At 45.1% G+C, this 19751-nt stretch overlaps 1 protein-coding gene across 1 annotated transcript; it reads left to right on the plus strand.

Annotated features, from left to right (window-relative positions):
- Window positions 1–1801: 1801 nt before the first annotated feature.
- Window positions 1802–19446, plus strand: zdhhc22 (zinc finger DHHC-type palmitoyltransferase 22). The gene is made up of 2 exons (XM_041214240.1): window positions 1802–1839; window positions 18645–19446. Exon 2 carries the CDS (start codon window positions 18661–18663, stop codon window positions 19444–19446), a length of 786 nt encoding a protein of 261 aa, XP_041070174.1. The 5' UTR covers window positions 1802–1839; window positions 18645–18660.
- The last annotated feature ends 305 nt before the right edge of the window (window positions 19447–19751 follow it).

Raw genomic sequence — 19751 nt, forward strand, 5'->3', positions numbered from 1 at the left:
GCAGAGACAAGGAAGGTATACTAACCTTTATAAAACACTGCTCTCAACCAGAGTACCGTGTCCAACTCTGTGTCCAACCAGAGTACCGTGTCCAACTCTGTGTCCAGCCAGAGTACTGTGTCCAACTCTGTGTCCAACCGGAGTACTGTGTCCAACTCTGTGTCCAACCGGAGTACCGTGTCCAACTGGAGTACTGTGTCCAACCGGAGTACCGTGTCCAACCGGAGTACTGTGTCCAACTCTGTGTCCAACCGGAGTACTGTGTCCAACTCTGTGTCCAACCGGAGTACCGTGTCCAACTGGAGTACTGTGTCCAACCGGAGTACCGTGTCCAACCGGAGTACTGTGTCCAACTCTGTGTCCAACCGGAGTACCGTGTCCAACTCTGTGTCCAACCGGAGTACCGTGTCCAACTCTGTGTCCAGCCAGAGTACTGTGTCCAACTCTGTGTCCAACCGGAGTACCGTGTCCAACTCTGTGTCCAACCGGAGTACCGTGTCCAACTCTGTGTCCAACTGGAGTACCGTGTCCAACTCTGTGTCCAACTGGAGTACCGTGTCCAACTCTGTGTCCAACTGGAGTACCGTGTCCAACTCTGAGCACCACACTTTAGGAAGGATGTCAAGGCTTTAGAGAGGTTGAAGAGATTTACTCGAATGGTAGCAGGGATGAGGAACTTTAGTTATATGGAGAAGCTGGAGATGCTGGGATTGTCCTTAGTAGAGCAGAGAAGGTTAAGAGATTTAAAAGAGGCATTCAAAATAATGAAGGGCTTAGAGAGAGTAAATGAGAAGAAACTGTTTCCAGTGGCAGGAGGGTCAGTAACAAGAGCATTCAGGTTTAAAATAAAAAGAAAAGACTTGCATTTATATAGCACTTCTCATGAGAAGCAGATATCTCAAAGTGCTTAACAGCCAATGAAGTACTTTTTGAAGTGTAGTCACTGTTGTAATGTAGAAAACGAGGCAGCCAATTTACACACAGTAAGCTCTCCCAAACAGCAATGTGATAATAACCAGGTCATTAACTGTTGTTGTTGATTGAGGAATAAATATTGGCTAGGACACTGGGGAGAACTCCCCTGCTGTTATTCAGAATAGTGACAGGGGATCTTTTACATCCACTCAAGCAGGCAGATGGGACATCATCCAGAAGACAGCATCTCCAACAGTGCAGCACTCCCTCAGTACTGCACTGGAGTGCCAGCCTTGAGTTTTGTGTTCAGGCTCTGGAGCGGGACTTCATACAGAATCCTATGATTCAGACATGAACGTGGCAAAGGAACCAGAGGTGTGAGATGAGGAAACTTTTTTTATACAGGGAGTTGTGATCTGGAATGTGCTGCTTGAAAGGCTGACAGAAGCAGATTCATTAGTAATCTTCAAAAGAGACTGATTTCAGGAGGAAAAGAAAATGCAGAGCTATGGGGAAAGAGCAGAGAACGGGACTAATTAGTCACTCATTCCAAGAGCTAGCACAGATACGATGGACCAAATGGCCTCCTTCTGCGCCGTATGATTTTTATGATTCCATGGATGTGCTGATCCTGTACTCCGTGATAAAAATGGCAAAGCTACAGGTCCGATTCTGTAAAAAAAACGGCCAGGATAATGTTGCAGATGGAGACTGAGATGAACTGGTTGAATTGTGGATCAGCAAGTGATTGAAGCCATTGGCAGGGCGGAGGCTGCAGTTTATAGTAACAGCCAGTTGGGGAGCAGTGTAACACAAGGCCCAGCAGCAAGGGCACAGATCGCAGGGCAGGAGGACCTGAGCTGCAGTCTTCAAACCCAGACCGGATCCAGACAAGAAAGGACGCCAAGCACACCCCAGATCCAGGTACCACATCAAAAACTGATCCACAGCATCAGCAGGGAAGACAGTGAGAGAACCAGCATTATCACCACCACCGATATTTATTCTTAGCTCTTTAGAAAGGCACAGGGCTTCACATCGTCTGCTTATTTCAGCAAGGCTGTCTGTAAAAGGGCCAGATATGGCAGAGAGAGAGAGAGAGAACAATAGAAGCAGACTGCTAGAATACAGACTCACTGCAATCATAAAGAAACACACACAAAGGCATCCTCATACAGACAGATAGAGAGATGAAGAAAGAGACAGAGAGAGATAAAGAGAGGGAGATCGAAGAGACCGAGTGAGAAAGCTCGGAGAGAGAGATGAAAGAATCAGAGGGAGGAAGAGACAGAGATATACAGACAAAGAGAGAGCATCAGAGAGAGAGGGACATAGAGACAGAGACACAGAGAGACAGAGACAAAGACAGGCAGAGAGAGAGAGAGATAGGGGCAGAGAGAGAGAAATACAGAGAGATCAGAGAGTGACAAAGGCAGAAGGAGAAACAGACAGAAGACAGAAATTGATGGAAAGACAGCGAGAGACAGAGAAAGAGAGACAGAGAAAAAAAGAGACAGAGACAGACAGACACAGAGAGACTGACAGACACAGAGACAGACAGAATCACAGAGACAGGCAGAGAGAGAGAGACAGAGAGAGAGAGAGAAAACTGGTGACACAGACAAAGGCACAGAGAAAGAAGACGCAGGGAGAGAAAGAGACCCACAGAGAGACAGCAAGAAAGAGACAGATAAAGAGACGCACATACAGAGTCAGAGCAGGAATAAGGTAAGGAAAAAGACATAAAAAACAAGGAATAGCAGGAATAATGATCAAAAGAACAACATTGAGTGAGAAAAGAGACAATAGAGGGAGGGAACAAGGAGAAGAACAAAGAGAACTATTGTATATCAGGTACTATTTATCACCATCACTCGCTCAGGATTAAACATGCATGGGATTAACCACAATCACTGTTAACCATGTTCACCATTTATCATGTTCACCATTAACCACACTCACTGTTAACCATGCTCACTACATGACCATAACCTCCAGCGAGTGGGCACATGCCACCTTGTGCCTGGTGCCTCCCAAAGTGTCAAAGCTAGCTCGACACTATCCTCTATATCAGGCACAGTGTCAGTCTCTGAGCTGGTAGCTGGGAGTGGGAGAGCCAATGACACTGTATGTTCAACATCATTATCCTTTGGGACCTTTCTCCACTCCCTGGACAGGTTCCAGTTCTTGGGTATCTGGAGGGAAAAGGGGCAATGGGGAGGTTGTGGTGAGGGGGAGAGGGAGAAGAGCATTCTTATATCATCAGCAGTTTCTCAATTTGTAGAGCGTGTGGGATGAGGAGGAAGTGGAATATGAGGAGGGTGATTATGGATGAGGGAATGAGGATACTGTCAGCTTCAATGATTTCAGCCCCACTGCTTCCATAATGAGCAATACTGTGTCCACCATTGGGGTTAGGACAGACAGGTACATTAGTTGTGAGTCCTGATTGATTGAATTTATTGGTAGGTGAGTGATGGGTTTGTGGTGAATTGAGCAGTGTGGAGGCTAGTGGTATAGTGGGTGAGATATGATATTTGAAGATGAATTTACTGACCACGACCACTTTGTAAGACCGTTAAACATTTCCATAATCTTACTGAATGGCGGAGCAGGCTCAAGGGGCTGAGTGGCCTACTCCTGCCCCTAGTTCATATGTTGGTGTCTAGAGGTATGAGTGGGAGAATCATAAACAATTACCATCAAAAAGCAAAATCAAAAGAAAAGTGAGGATAAAACCAAAACCTGCAAAAAACAAAATGAAGTTGGGACAGAGATTACAGTCTGAAATGTTTAAACTCATTGTTGAGTCTGGAAGCCTAATTGACAGATCAGGTGTTGTTCCTCGAGCAAACATTGAGCTTCATTGGAATAATATAGGGAGGCTCAAGGACAGAGAGGTCAGTGTAGAAGCAGGTGGAGAGTTACAATGCAGGCAACTGCACAGTCAGGGTTACACTTTCAAACTGAATGATGGTGTTTCCCAAAGCAGCACTCAATCTGCATTTGGTCTCCCCAGTGTAGAGGAGACAGCATCGTAAGTAGAGAATACATTTGACCAAACTCAAAGCACAAATAAATCACTGTTTCACATAGATGTAGTATTTGGGGCCTTGGACAGTGAGATAGGTGGAGGTAAAAGGGCAGGTGTTGTTGCATCTTCTGTGCTTGCATGGAAAGGTGTTGTAGGGAGGGGATATTGGGGGTGACTGTTCCAGAGTGAACAGTCCCTTCAGAATGCTGAAAGTGGAGGGGAGGGGAAGATGTGTTAGGTGGTGGCATCTTGCTGGAGGTGGTGAAGGATGATTCATTGAATATGGAGGTTCACCTTCCACTCCACCAGCCTCCAATCTAGGCTGCTACAGATGAGTGGGGGGTATCCATCTACAGGGCAGCATCTGGCTGCATCAGGCAGGAAGGAAGGGCCTGTAGGCTTGCCTGGAGCACTGGCCCTGGTGGGTGTCCACCTCCAGCAGATGAACCTCTCCCCGCCATTGCTTTGGGAAAATGGAGGCCAACTGGAAAATCCCAGGGCCAATAGCAAAGCTCTTAATGAGCCTCATGAGCCTTCCTCATAGGAACAGGCAGCTGTGCCAGTGCCAGGGCCCCGAACCTGTTTCCTGTAAAATGCTCAGCACCAGGAACAGTGTCCGGAAACCAGCCTCCTGACTGGCACTGATATTCCCGGGATCCAGCACCTCCATACCTGACTTTGACAGAGCCCAGAAATCCTTTCCCTGGCCGGGTCTATTACAGACTGTAATTATGTAAAATGTTACAGTAAGTGTCTGAAGAAGATAAAGCTCTGGCCTGCTGAGAATTGCAGAGTAATCCTTGGTACAACTGTGACTGCACTAACTGGCTCATGGTTACTTTTCTACTCCAGGAAAAGCTAGGAAAAGGCATTGGTTTTCTCGAGGTCAGGTAGCTCTGTGCACTTGGAAAGTCGGAATAGAGTTTTAATGTTACTCAGGATGATGATTTGGCAGCAATTAACACTTTTTTAACATTACTGGATGACTGATACAGCCTCCATCCTGTGGAAAGTGGTTTATCTTTGGTTTTATTGCCTACTAGTGAAATACAGGTGCTAGTAAATTACTTGGCTTTGTCCCAAACAGCTGCTGTCACTTTACACACGAACATACGAATTAGGAGCAGGAGGAGGCCATTCAGCCCCTCGAGCCTGCTCCACCGTTCAATAAGATCATGGCTGATTTGATTGTAACCTCAACCCCACATTCCTGCCCACCCCCGATAACCTTTCACCCCCTTGTTAATTAAGAATCTATCTAGCTCTGCCTTAAAAATATTCAAAGACTCTGCTTCCACCGCCTTTTCAGGAAGAAGTTCCAAAAACCCATGACACTCAGAGAGAAAAAAAATCCTCATCTCTGTTTTAAATGAGTGACCTCTTATTTTTAAACAGTGACCCCTAGCTCTAGATTCTCCCACAAGAGGAAACACCCTCTCCACATTCACCCTGTCAAGACTCCTCAGGATCTTATATGTTGTAATCAGGTCACCTCTTTCTCTTTTAAACCCCAGCAGATACAAGCCTAACCTGTCCAACTTTTGCTCCTAAGACAACCTGTCCATTCCAGGTATGATTAAACCTTCCCTGAACTGCTTCCAACCCCTTTACATCCTCCCTTAAATAAGGAGACCAGTACTGTAGACTATACTCCAGATGTGGTCTCACCGATACCCTCCATAACTGAAGCATAACCTCCCTACTTTTGTATTCAATTCCCATCACAATATTCTTTAGCTTTGCTCATTACTTGCTGTGCCTGCACACAAATCTTTTGCAATTCATGCACTAGGGCACTCAGATCCCACTGCATCTCAGATCTACGATCTCTCACCATTTAGAGAATCAGCTTCTTGTTTATTTTACCAGCCAAAATGGACAATTTCACATTTTCCCACAGTATATTCCATTTGCCCACTCACTGATCTATATCACTTTGATGCCTCCTTTCACATCTTACTTTCCTATGTCTTTCTGCCATCAAAAAATATCAACAACCATACTTTCAGTCCCTTCATTCAAGTCATTTATATACATTGTAAAAGGTTGAGGCCCCAGTACTGATCCCTGTGACACACTGTTCATTATATCTTGCCAACCAGAAAATGACCTGTTTAGAAACATAGAAAATAGGAGCAGGAGTAAGTCATTTGGCCCTTCAAGCCTATTCCACCATTCAATATGATCCTGGTTGATCCTCTATCTCAATGCCGCACTCCCGCTCTCGCCTCATATCCCTTGATGCCTTTAGAGTCCAGAAATCTATCTATTTCCTTCTTCAATATATTCAGTGTCTTGGCCTCCACAGCCTCTGTGGTAGAGAATCCCACAGGTTCACCACCCTCTGAGTGAAGAAGTTTCTCCTCATCTCAGTCCTAAATGGCCTATCCCATATCTTGAGACTGTGGCCCCTTGTTCTAGACCTCCCCCCCCAGCCAGAGGAAACATCATCCCTGCATCCAGTCTGTCCAGTCCAGTCTGAATTTTATATGTTTCAATGAGATCCCCTCTCATTCTTCTAAACTCCAGTAAATACAGGTCTCGTCAACCTAATCTCTCCTTATACGACAATCTTGCCAACCCAGGAATCTGTCTGGTGAACCTTCGCTGCACTCCCTCCACGGCAAGTATATCCTTTCTTAGGTAATGAGAACAAAACTGTACACAATACACCAGCACACAAAATGCTGGAAAAACTCTGCAGGTCTCATATCATCTATGGACAGAAAGACAGAGTTAATGTTTCGAGTCTGTATGACTACTTCAGAGTACTGAAGCAGAGTCATATGGACTGGAAACGTTAACTCTGTCTTTCTCTCCATAGATGATATGAAACCTGCAGAGTTTTTCCAGCATTTTTGTTTTTGTTTCAGATTTCCAGAATCCGCAGTATTTTGCTTTTATATTACACAATACTCCAGGTATGGATTCACCAAGGCCCTGTACAGCTGCAGTAAGACATCCTTGCTCCTGCACTCAAATCCTCTCGCAATGAAGGGCAGCATACCATTTGCCTTCCTAACTGCTTGCTGCACCTGCATGCTTGCTTTCAGTGATTGGTGTACAAGGACACCCAGGTCTCTTTGTACATCAACATTTCCCAATCTATCACCATTTAAATAATACTGTTTTTCCTACCGAAGTGGATAACTTTGCACTTATCCACGTTATACTGCATCTGCCATGTATTTGCTCACTCACTCAACCTGTCCAAATCACCTTGAAGCCTCTTAACACCCTCCTCACCACTCACATTCCTAGTTTTGTGTGATCAGCGAACTTGAAAATATTACATTTGGTTCCCTCACCCAAATCATTGATATATATTGTGAACAGCTGGGACCCAAGCACTGATCCCTACGGTACCCCACTAGTTACCACCTGCCACTCCGAAAAAGACCCATTTATTCCTGCTCTCTGTTTCCTGTCTGCTAACCAATTCTCAATCCATGCCAATATATTACCCCCAATCCCACGTGCTTTAATTTTACACACTAACTTCTTATGTGGGACGTTATTAAAAGCTTTCTGAAAAGCCAAATACACCACATCCACTGGTTCTCCCTTATCTATTCTGCTAGTTACATCCTCAAAAACTCCAGTAGGTTTGTCAAACGTGATTTCACTTTCATAATTCCATGTTAACTTTGTCTAATCTCGTTGATATTTTCTAAGTGTCCTGTTATCACATCCTTTATAATCAGCTCTAGCACTTTCCCTACTACTGATGTTAGGCTAACCAGTCTGTAATTCCTTGTTTTCTGCCTCCTTTTTCTTAAATAGTGGGGTTACATTTGGCATCCTCCAATCTGCCAGGACTGCTCCAGAATCGGCAGATTTTTCGAAGATGACAACCAACACATCCACTATTTCCATGGCCACCTCCTTTTGTATCCTGGGATGTAGATTATCAGGCCCTGGGGATTTAAGTCCCATTAATTTCTCCAGCACTATTGGTTTACTAATACTAATTTCTTTCAATTCCTCCTTCTCACTAGACTCTTGGTTCCCTAGTATTTCTGGGAAGTTATTTGTCTCTTCCTCCTTGAAGACAGAACTAAAGTAGTTGTTTAATTGCTCTGCCATTTCCTTGTTCTCTATTATAAATTCTCACATTTCAGACTGTAAGGGACCTACATTTGTCTTCACCAATCTTTTTCTTTTTACATACTTACAGAAGCTTTTACAGTCTGCTTTTATGTTCCTTGCAAGTTTACTCTCATACTCTATTTTTCCCTTCAATCAATCTCTTGGTCCTCCTTTGCTGAATTCTAAACTGCTCCCAATTCCCAGGCTTGCTATTTTTTCTAGCAACTTCATATGACTCCTCTTTGGACCTAATACTATTCTTAATTTCTTTTGCTAGCCATGTTTGGGCTGCTTTTCCTGTTGTGTTTTTGCAACAGAAAGGAATGTATAACTGTTACAATGCATACATTCCTTCCTTAAATGTTAGCCATTTGCTATTGACCATCATGTCTCTTAATGAAGTTCCCCAATCTATTTCAGCCAACTCACACCTCGTACCTTTGTAGTTTCCTTTGTTAAGATTTAGGATCTTAGTTTCAGATCAGGTTACTTTACTTTCCATCCTAATGAAGAATTCTATCACATTATGGTCACTGCTCCCTAAAGGACCCAGCACAACAAGATTATTAATTAAATCCTTCTCATTGCACAATACCAAATCTAGGATAGCTTGTTCCCTAGTTGGTTCCTTGACATACTGGTCTAAAAAACCATCTCCTACACACTCCAGGAATTCACCCACCACAGTATTATTGTTAATTTGCTTTGCCCAGTCTATATATATATATTACAGTCAACTATGATTACCATAGCACCCATGGTACATGCATCTTTAATTTCCTGTTTAATGCCGTCCCCTACCTTACCACTACTGTTTGGAGGCCTAAAGACAACTCCCACTAATGTTTTCCATCCCTTGTTGCTTCTTAGCTCCACCCAGACTGATTCTACATCTAGATTTTCTGAGCCAATATCCTCTCTCACTATCGCACTGATTTCATCCCTAACTAACAACCCCACGCCACCTCCTTTTCATTTTTGCCTGCCCGTCCTAAATATCGAGTACCCTTGGGTATTCAGTTCCCAGCCTTGGTCACCCTGCACCCATGTCTCTGTAATTGCAAACATATCGTACCCGTTTACATCTATTTGTGCTGTTAATTTGTTTATCTTATTGTGAATGCTCGGTACATTCAGATACAGTGCCTTTAGGCTTGTCTTTTTTAACATTTTTATACAGTTTTTTGTACTATGGCCCTATTTGCTGCTAGCGCTTGTTTCCTCTGCCTTTCACTTTTGCTTTTTAGTTTCCTGTCTTTCATTCCTTTCTGTGTTTTGCTCTCTTGTGTCTCCCGCTCAGGTTCCCACCCCCTGCCACTCTAGTTTAAACCCTTCCCTGCAGTACAAGTGAAGATATTGGTCCTGGTCCTGCTGGGGAGTGACCCGTCCAGCTTGTACAGGTCCCATCTTCCCCAGAATCAGTCCCAATGCCTCAGGAGTCTAAATCCCTCCCTCCTACACCATCTCTCCAGCCACACATTCATCTGGTCTATTCTCCTATTCCTGATCTCACTAGCACATGGCACTGGGAGTAACCCTGAGATTACTACCTTTGAGGTCCTGCTTTTTAATTTATTTCCTAGATCCCTATATTCTGCTTTCAGGAGCTCATCCCTCTTTTTACCTACGTCGTTGGTACCGATATGGACCACGACCTCTGACTGTTCCCCCTCCCCCTTCAGAATGTCCTGCAGCTGCTCAGTGACACCCTTGACCCTGGCATCAGGGAGGCAGCACACCATCCTGGTGTCACGTCTGTGGCCGCAGAAACATCTATTTGTTTCCTTTACGATAGAACCCCCTATCACTATTGCTTTCCCATTCTTCTCCCACCCCTCCCACCCCTGTACAGCTGAGCCAGTCATGGGGCCTGGGACTTGACTCTTGCTGCATTCCCTGAGAAATCATCTCCCCCAGCAGTATCCTAAACAGAAAATCTGTTAGAGAGGGAGATGGACCCAGGGGACCCCTGCACTACCTGCCTGGTGCTTCTACTCTGGCTGGCAGTTACCCATTCCCTTTCTGCCTGTGCACAGTTTCACCACCTCACTGTACGAAGATCTCATCCTTGCAGATGCTCCACAGTGACTCCAGCCCCAGCTCCAGCTCTGAAATGCAGATTTCGAGTAGCTGCAGCTGGAGACACTTCCAAAACACTTGGTCGCCCTGAACACTGGAAGTGTCTCTGACTTCCCACATTGCACAGGAGTAGCATTCCACTTGGCTGAGCTACCCTGCCATGACTTACTGTTAAATTACTCCCTTTACTTTTACTTACTCTAGTTTAGAGAATATCAAGGACAGAAGAAATACTCACCAGGTCCTACTTACCAAGGCCACTGCTCTTCTTACTGAGGAAAGGTAGAAAGATAAAAAATGAAAGGATCACCTCCTTCCCTCTTCACCTAACTCACTCTCTCACCAAACTCCAACTGAAGCACTCTGATGCAGACAGAATCAGCACGGTAGATGACCTGCTTTCTGCTGTCTGAATCGAGCTTCTGGAAACTTGTTTAAGCCAGTTAACTAATTAACTAGCTGCAGCTGCAAGCAGAGCCTGTATAACACCAGTTTTAAATCTGGACTAAAACTCATCTTCTCCCAACCCAAAGAGCAACTTTTAGTTAGTTGCTAAATTAAATTAAATTATGCCTACTCTCTGTTTCCTGTTAGCTAGCCAATCTTCTATCCATGCCAAAATGTTACCCTCTACACCAAGAGCTTTAATTGTTTACAATAACCCTTAATGTGGCACCTTATCAAATGCTTTCCAGAAATCTAAATACATTACATCCAGTTCCCCTTCATCACAGCCTGTTACTTTTTCAAAGAACTCCAATAAATTAGTTAAACAAGATTTTCCTCTCACAAAACCATATTGACTCAGTCTCTGACTCTGCCTGATTAGTTTGAATTTTTCTCAGTACCCTGCTATAATACTGTTAATAATAACTTCTAGCATTTTCCCTTTCACAGATGTTAATCTAACTGGCCTGTAGTTTCCTGCTCTCTGTCTCCCTCCCTTTTTGAATAAAGGAGTCACATTTGCTATTTTCCAATTGAATGAAACCTTCCCTGAATCTAGGGAATTTTGGAAAATTAAAGCCGATGCATTAACTATCTCCCTAGCCATTTCTTTTAAGGCCCTAGGATGAAGTCCATCAGGACCTGGGGACTTGTCAGTACCCTTTACTCAGTACCACTTCCCTGGTGATTGTAATTTTCTTGAGTTCCTCTGTCCCTTCCATTTCCTGATTTACAGCTATTTCTGGGACTTTACTTGCATCCTCTATAGTGGAGACCGATGCAAAATACCAGTTCAATTATCTGCCATCTCCTTATTTTCCATTATTAATTTGCCAGGCTCTCTTTCTATAGGACTAACACTCACTTTGTTAATTTTCTACATTGTCATATTGATGCTAGTGTTGTAGTTTTACTGGAACAGCTTGGCTAGGGGCATGGTAAGTTCTGGAGCACAAGTCTTCAGTACTATTGCTGGGAAGTTGTCAGGGTCCATAGCCTTTGCGGTATCCAGTGCCTTCAGCAGTTTCTTGAGGAGACTGAATCGAGTTGGTATCTGTGATGCTGGGGACGTCCAGTGGAGACCAAGATTGATCATCAACTTGACACCTCTGATTGAAAATGGTTGTGAATGCTTCAGCCTTTGTCTTTGCACTGACGTGCTGGGATCACTATCATTGAGGATGGGGATAATTGTGGATCCTCTTCCTCCAATTGAGTTGTTTCATTGCCCACCACCATTTAGGACTGGATGTAGCAGGACTGCAGAGCTCAGATCTGATCCGTTGGTTGGGGGATCACTTAACTGCATCTATTGCATGCTGACTTTGCTGTTTGGCATACAAGAAGTCCTGTGTTGTGTTTCACCATGTTGACACCTCATTTTAGGTATAGAGTCATAGAGTTATACAGCACAGAAACAGGCCCTTCGGCCCATCATGTCCGTGCCAGCCATCAATCCCCTATCTATTCTAATCCCATTTTCCAGCACTTGGCCTGTAGACCTGTATGCTTTAGCATTTCAAGTGTTCATCTAAATACTTCTTAAAGGTTGTGAGGGTTGTTGCCTCTTTTCTTCTCCGCCGATGCTGCCAGACCTGCTGAGTTTTTCCAGGTAATTCTGTTTTTGTTTTGGATTTCCAGCATCCGCAGTTTTTTTGTTTTTATTTCTTCCTATCTGCCCTACCTATGCCCACACAATTTTGTATACCCCTATCAGGTCTCCCCTCAGCCTTCTCTGCTCTAAGGAAAACAGCCTCAGCCTATCCAGTCTCTCTTCATAACTGAAACACTCCAGCCCAGGCCATATCCTGAATCTCCTCTGCACCCTCTCCAGTGCAATCACATCCTTCCTATAGTGTGGCGATCAGAACTGCACACAGTACTCCAGCTGTGGCCGAACTAGTATTTTATGCAGTTCCAACATAACCTCCCTGCTCTTATATTCTATGCCTCAGCTAATAAAGGCAGGTATCCCATATGCCTTCTTAACCACCTTATCTACCTGCACTGCTGCCTTCAGGGATCTATGGACATGTAGACCAAGGTCCCTCTGATTCTCTGTACTTTCTAGGGTCCTACCATTCACTGTGTACTCCCTTGCTGTGTTCATCCTCACACTTCTCAGGATTAAATTCCATTTGTCACTGCTCTGCCCATCTTACCAGCCCATCTATATCATCCTGTAATCTAAGGCTTTCTCTTCATTGTTTACGACACCACCAATTTTCATGTCATCTGCGAACTTACTGATCATACCTCCTATATTGACGTCTAAATCATTAATGTACACTACAACAGCAAGGGATCCAGCACTGATCCCTGTGGTACATCACTCGTCACAGGCTTCCAATCGCAAAAACAACCTTCGACCATCACCCTCTGCTTCGTGCCACTAAGCCAATTTTGGATCCAATTTGTCAAATTGCCCTGGATTCAATGGGCTCTTACCTGCTTGACCAGTCTCCCATGCAGGACTTTGTCAAAAACCTTACTGAAGTCCATGTAGACTACATCAACTGCACTACCCTCATCCCTACTATCCTTATCCCTACTACCTTGTTGAATAATGGTACCACACTCACTGTCCTCTAGTCCTTTGGCACCTGTCCTGTGGCCAGAGAGGATTTGAAAATTAGTGTCAGAGCCCCTGCTATCTCCTCCCTTGCCTCACACAGCAGCCTGGGATACATCTCATCTGGGCCTAGGGATTTATCCACTTTTAAGCCCATTAAAACTATTAATACCTCCTCCCTTTCAATGCTAATTTGTTCAGGTATATCACAGTCCCCCTCCCTGATTTCTACACCTATGTTGTCCTTCTCCATCGTGAACACAGATGAAAAGTAACCTACGTTCTCTGGCTCCACACAGATTGCCACTTTGGTCCCTAATGGGCCCTACTCTTTCCCTGGTTATCCTCTTGCCCTTAATATATTTATAAAATGCCTTGGGATTTTCCTTTATCTTGCCAGCCAGTGTTTTTTCATGCCCCATCATTACTCTCCTAATTACTTTTTTAAGTACACCCCCTCCACTTTCAATACTCCTCTAGGGCATCTGCTGTTTTCAGCCCCCTGTATCTGCCATAAGCCTCCTTTTTTTCCCTTATCCAATTCTCTATATTCCTTAACATCCAGGGTTCCCTGGACTTGTTGGCCCCACCCTTCACCTTTATGGGAACATGTTGGCCCTGAACTCTCGCCATTTCCTTTTTGAATGACTTCTACTGCTCTGATGTAGACATTCCTACGAGTAGCTGCTCCCAGTCCACTTTGGCCAAATAAAAGCAAAATCCTGCAGATGCTGGAAATCTGAAACAAAAACAGATTGCTGGAAAAGCTCAGCAGGTCTGACAGCACCTGTGTGTGGCGGGGGTGGGGGGGCGGGTGGGGGTGGGGGGTGGACAGAGTCCTTATGACTCCTTGTCAGAGTCTTTCCAGCATTTTCTGTTTTTGTTCCACTTTGGCCTGATCCTGTCTTATCACATTGAAATCGGCCTTCCCCTAATTCAAGACCTTTATTTCCACTTCATCTTTGTCCTTTTCCATAACTTCCTTAAATTTTATGGAGTTATGATCACTATCCCCGAAATGCTCCCCCACTGACACTTCTACCACTTGCCCGGCTTCATTCCCTAAGATTAGAAACATAGAAACATAGAAACTAGGAGCAGGAGTAGGCCATTCGGCCCTTCGAGCCTGCTCCGCCATTCATTATGATCATGGCTGATCATCCAAATCGATAGCCTGCTCCCACTTTCTCCCCAGATCCTTTGATCCCTTTCACCCCAAGAGCTATATCTAACTCCTTCTTGAAAACATACAATGTTTTGGCCTCAACTACTTTCTGTGATAATGAATTCCACAGGCTCACCACTCTCTGGGTGAAGAAATTTCTCCTCATCTCAGTCCTAAATGGTCTACCCCATATCCTCAGACTGTGACCCCTGGTTCTGGACACCCCCACCATCGGGAACATCCTTCCTGCATCTACCCTGTCTAGTCCTGTTAGAATTTTATAGGTTTCTATGAGATTTCCCCCTCATTCTTCTGAACTCCAGTGAATATAATCCTAACCGACTCAAGCTCTCCTCATATGTCAGTCCCGCCATCCCAGGAATCAGTCTGCTAAACCTTCACTGCATCCCCTCTATAGCAAGAACATCCTCCCTCAGATAAGGAGACCAAAACTGCACACAATATTCCAGATGTGGTCTTGCCAAGTCCCTGTATAATTGCAGCAAGATATCCCTGTTCCTGTACTCGAATCCTCTGGCTATGAAGGCCAACAAACCATTTGCCTTCTTCACCGCCTGCTGCACCTACATGCTTACCTTCAGTGACTGGTGTACAAGGACACCCAGGTCTCGTTACACATTCCCCTCTCTCAATTTATAGCCATTCAGATAATAATCTGCCTTTCTGTTTTTGCTACCAAAATGGATAACCTCACATTTATCCACATTATACTGCAACTGCCATGCATTTGCCCACTCACACAGCTTGTCCAGGTCCAGTTCCGCCCCTTCTCTTGTAGGACTTTCTATGTACCGGCTCAAAAAACTCTCCTGGATGCACTGTAAGAATTTTGCCTCCTCTAAGCCTTTCACATTAAGACTATCCCAGTTAATATTGGGGAAGTTGAAATTCCCTTCTATTATTACCCTATTATTTTAACACTTCTCTGAGATTTGCCTACATATCTGCTCCTCTATCTCCCCCAACTGTTTGGAGGCCTATAGTACGCTCCCAGCAAAGTGACTGCCCCCTTTTTGTTTTTAAGTTCTACCCATGTGGCCTCATTTGAGGAACCTTCTAAGATATCATCCCTCCTTACTACCAGCCCCCTCCCCAACCCCTGTCACGCCTGAAGATTCTATACCATGGAATATTGAGCTGCCAGTCCTGCCCTTCCCCCAACCATGTCTCTGTGATAGCAACAATATCATATTCCTATGTGTTAACACCCCTCAATTCATCTGCTTTACGTGTAAGACTCCTTGCGTTAAATTAGATGTAGTCCAGCATTGCATTATTTCCTTGTGCCTTAACAGGTCTGTATTTGCTCTGCCTTCCAGACTGACTTAGTTTCTTTTCTATATTTGGCTGTGCATCACCCCCTATTGGATCTCCAGTCTGTATCCCACACCCCTGCCAAATTAGTTTAACCTCCCCTCACCCGTCCCACACCCCCAACAGCCCTAACAAGCCTCCCTGCAAGGATGTTGGTCCCGTTCCTGTTCAGGTGTAGCCCGTCCGACTTATACAGGCCCCACCTTCACCAGCAATAGACCCAGTGTTCCAAGAAACTAAAGTTCTCCCTTCTGCACCATCTCTTTAGCCACACATTCATCCTGTCTATCCCTCTATTCCTATACTCACTAGCACATGGCACAGGGAATAATCCAGAGGTTACAACCTTAGAGGTCCTGCTTTTTAATCTGTTACCTAGCTCCCTAAATTCTTGTTGCAGGACCTTATCCCTCTTTCTAGCTATGTCGTTGGTACCAATGTGAACCACGATCTGTGACAGTTCACCCTTCCCCTTCAGAATGTCCTGCAGCCGCTCTGTGATACCCTTGACCCTGGCACCAAGGAGGCAACACACCATCCTGGAGTCATGTCTATGGCCACAGAAGCGCCTGCCTACACACCTCACTAACCAATCCCCTACCACTACTTCCTCCTGCACTGAGCAGCTGGATCAGCCACAATGCAGTCAGCTTGGCTCTGGCTGCACTCTCGAGAGGAACCTTCACCCTCACCGTTTTCCAACAGAGGAAAAACGGTTCTTGAGTGAAATACACTCTGGGGCTTTCCTGGCTATCCGCCTGCCTCCCTTCTTCTGACTGGAGGTCACCCATTACCTCTCTGATTGCCCTTCCTTTAGCTGCGGAGTGACCACATCTATCCACGTAACCCTCAGCCTTGCAGAAGCTCCGCTGTGTCTCCAGCTGACGCTGACGCTCTGAAACCCATTGTTCAAGCTGGTCAAGGCGGTGGCATTTGCTGCACATGTGGTCATCCAGACTGCAAGGAGTGTCTAAGAATTCCCACACGCTGCAGGCCGTACAACACACGGGACTGAGCTCCCTTGCCATACCTTTTATTTGTTCTTAATTAAAAAACTATTTCCTTAAATTTAAGCCAAGTTACCTTCTGTAATCTCACCTTAAAGTGGGGAAAATACAACCTACCCACCAGCTACCAATCGGCTCCCTCCCTTGTCCTGACATCATTCCTTTGGTATTGCGGCACTGCTGAGTATGTCTGGTGCTGCTCCTGACATGCCCTCCTGCACTCTTCATTGAGCCAGAGTTGATCCCTGGCTTGATGGTAATGGTAGAGTGAGGGACATGCCGGGTGCTGCTCCTGACATGCCCTCTGCACTCTTCATTGAGCCAGAGTTGATCCCTGGCTTGATGGTAATGGTAGAGTGAGGGACATGCTCATGAGGTTACAGACTGTGTTCAATTTCAGTTCTCCTGCTGCTGATGGCCCACAGGGCCTCATGGATGCCCAGTTGCTAGATCAGTTCGAAATCTATCCCAGTTAGCATGGTGGTCATGCCACACAGCCTGACAGATGGTATCCTCAGTGTGAAGGTGGGACTTTGTCTCTACAAGGACTGCGTGGTGGTCACTCCAACCGATACTGTCATGGACAGACTTCCTGTCTGTGATTGAGACGGTGATATTAATCAAGGTGTTCAAAAATGATCAAAAGATTTGATAGCGTAAATGAAGAGTAACTATTTCCAATGGTGGCTCCATGCAGAATAGCTGGGTCATTCAGAGCTGATGTCAGAAAGCACTGCCTCACAAAGTGCAAATCTGAAATTTACCCCCAAAAAGCAGTCAAGACTGAGAGTCAATGGAGCTTTCAACACTGAGATAGATAACTTTTTATTAGGCAGGGCTATTACAGTGTTACAGAACCAAGGTGGATAAATTGAGTTACATAGAAACATTCACAATTTACAGCACACAAAGAGGACAGGTAGATTAGTGAGGATGAAGTCAAGTAGTTTTCCCTCTTGGTTCCCTCACCACCTGTCGCAGACCCAGTCTAGCAGCTATGTCCTTTAGGACTCGGCCAGCTCGGTCAGTAGTGGTGCTACTGAGTCACTCTTAGTGATGGACATTGAAGTCCCCACCCAGAGTACATTCTGCGCCCTTGCCACCCTCAGTGCTTCTTCCAGTTGGTGTTCAACTTGGAGGAGCACTGATTCATCAGCTGAGGAGGAGGGGGGGAGGCTAGGGTGGGTGATGGGTGGTAGGTGGTAATCAGCAAGAGGTTCCCTTGCCCATGTTTGACCTGATTCCATGAAACTTCATAGGGTCTGGAGTTAATGTTAAGGGGCTTCCAGAGCAACTCTGTCTCGACTGTATGTCACTGTGCTGCCACCTCTGGTAGGTCTGTCCTCTCAGTGGGACAAGACATACCCAGGAATAGTAAGGGTGATGTTTGGGGCGTTTTAAGGTGTGATTTGTGAGTATGACTATCTTGTTTGACAAGGCTGTGGGACAGCTCTCCCGGTTTTGGCACAAGCCCCCAGTGTTAGTAAAAAGGACTTTGCAGGGTCAAAAGGCCTGGTGGTCATTTCTGATGCCTAGGTCAATGCCGGGTGGTCCATCTGCTTTCATTACTTCTAACTTTTCTGTAGTGATTTGGTACAACTGAGTAGCTTGCTAGGTTATTTCAAAGAACATTTAAGAGTCAACCACATTGATTCTTTTACCTTACACCCGAGCAGGAAGTCCTTATCGCATTGACCCACCTGTTCCCACATTCCTCCATCCAGATATCCAATTTAACACTGACGTAGTTTCTGCCTCAGTTACCATGAGTGAATCCCACAGCCTAAAAATCTTTGTCATTTAACGTTGTGTCTACAGTTCCTTATTCTAAACCCTCAACTACTTGAAAGTCTGTTTCTATCTGTCACATCCTTTCCCAACATTAAAGACTTCCAGATATCAGCCTATAAACTGCATTGTTTTCAATTTTAAACCAGTGTCCTGTCCCTTCACTTATCAGGAAGATTTGCTGTGATTCACTGTGTCTATTTCCTTTTGCAGGAAGGAATGGTCCAGGATGCTGAAACTGAGGATCTTAAATACTGTAGCTCCCTCGTACTTTCTTGGAGTCTCCATCACCACCATGATCCTTCAGAGTTTTGTTTTCATTCCCACTATTTTTGCTGATGACTTCAGAAGGCCATGGTCATACTGTGGCTGCCATTTCACTTTCTTTCTCTACATCTCAGTTAATGTTCTGGGGAACTACTTCTTGATCCTGTGGTACCCATCAGAGAGCCTACAGAGCAGCAAGCCCTTCCCCGATGGGAACGAAACCCTACAACCAGGCAGCCACTTCTGCAAGTTGTGCAGCAAAGTTATCCTGAGGCGGGACCACCATTGCTTCTTTACAGCAAACTGTATCGGGAACAGGAACATGCGTTACTTTCTGATGTTTGGATGGTACACCTCTATTGTCTGTCTCTATTCCTTAGTGGTAGGTGTAGCGTACCTAAGTGTGGAATACCATCTCTCCTTTGAGAATCCTCTCACCTTTCTCACTCTCCTTCCCCTCTCCTTCTTTCACTTCTTCTTCAGTATGATCCCTTCGTTTCAGTTGTTCCTCGTCCTGATGCTGTACATCTGGTTAGGGATTGGGCTCACCTGCGCTGGGTTCTGCTGCCAACAGATTCTTTTGGTGGCTCGAGGTCGTACCTGGTACCACCTGAAGAAAGGGATGCCCGCGGTACGCTGCACTCCGTGGGGGGTTAATCTTCAGGATGTGTTCGGGAAGCGTTGGTTGCTGGGATTCTTCTTCCCGATTCCAACGGTACATGTGGATCCAAAGGACAAATTGAATTGAACTCCCTGGTATCAGCATGCTTTCCAAACCCACCACCCTGAATTCCCCAGCATAACCATGCTCCCCAAACCAGTTGCATTATAACCTTGGGTTATCCTGCAATCAGATGGGGTACAATCACATTGACCCAAATACACTGAACTTCAACACAACTAATCAGTCCATGCAGGATGAGTAGCAAGTCACTCCATCTGTACGGAGACAAGATTATCCTCCTTAGAAATGTCACCTTTAATGCTGTCTTGCACTTTTTAAATAGATGTTGATTTCCCCTATTGAAGGCCACTAGGGATGGGCAATAAATG

The sequence above is a fragment of the Carcharodon carcharias genome, chromosome 20, assembly GCF_017639515.1.
Source record: "Carcharodon carcharias isolate sCarCar2 chromosome 20, sCarCar2.pri, whole genome shotgun sequence".
Taxonomy (NCBI): Eukaryota; Metazoa; Chordata; class Chondrichthyes; order Lamniformes; family Lamnidae; genus Carcharodon; species Carcharodon carcharias.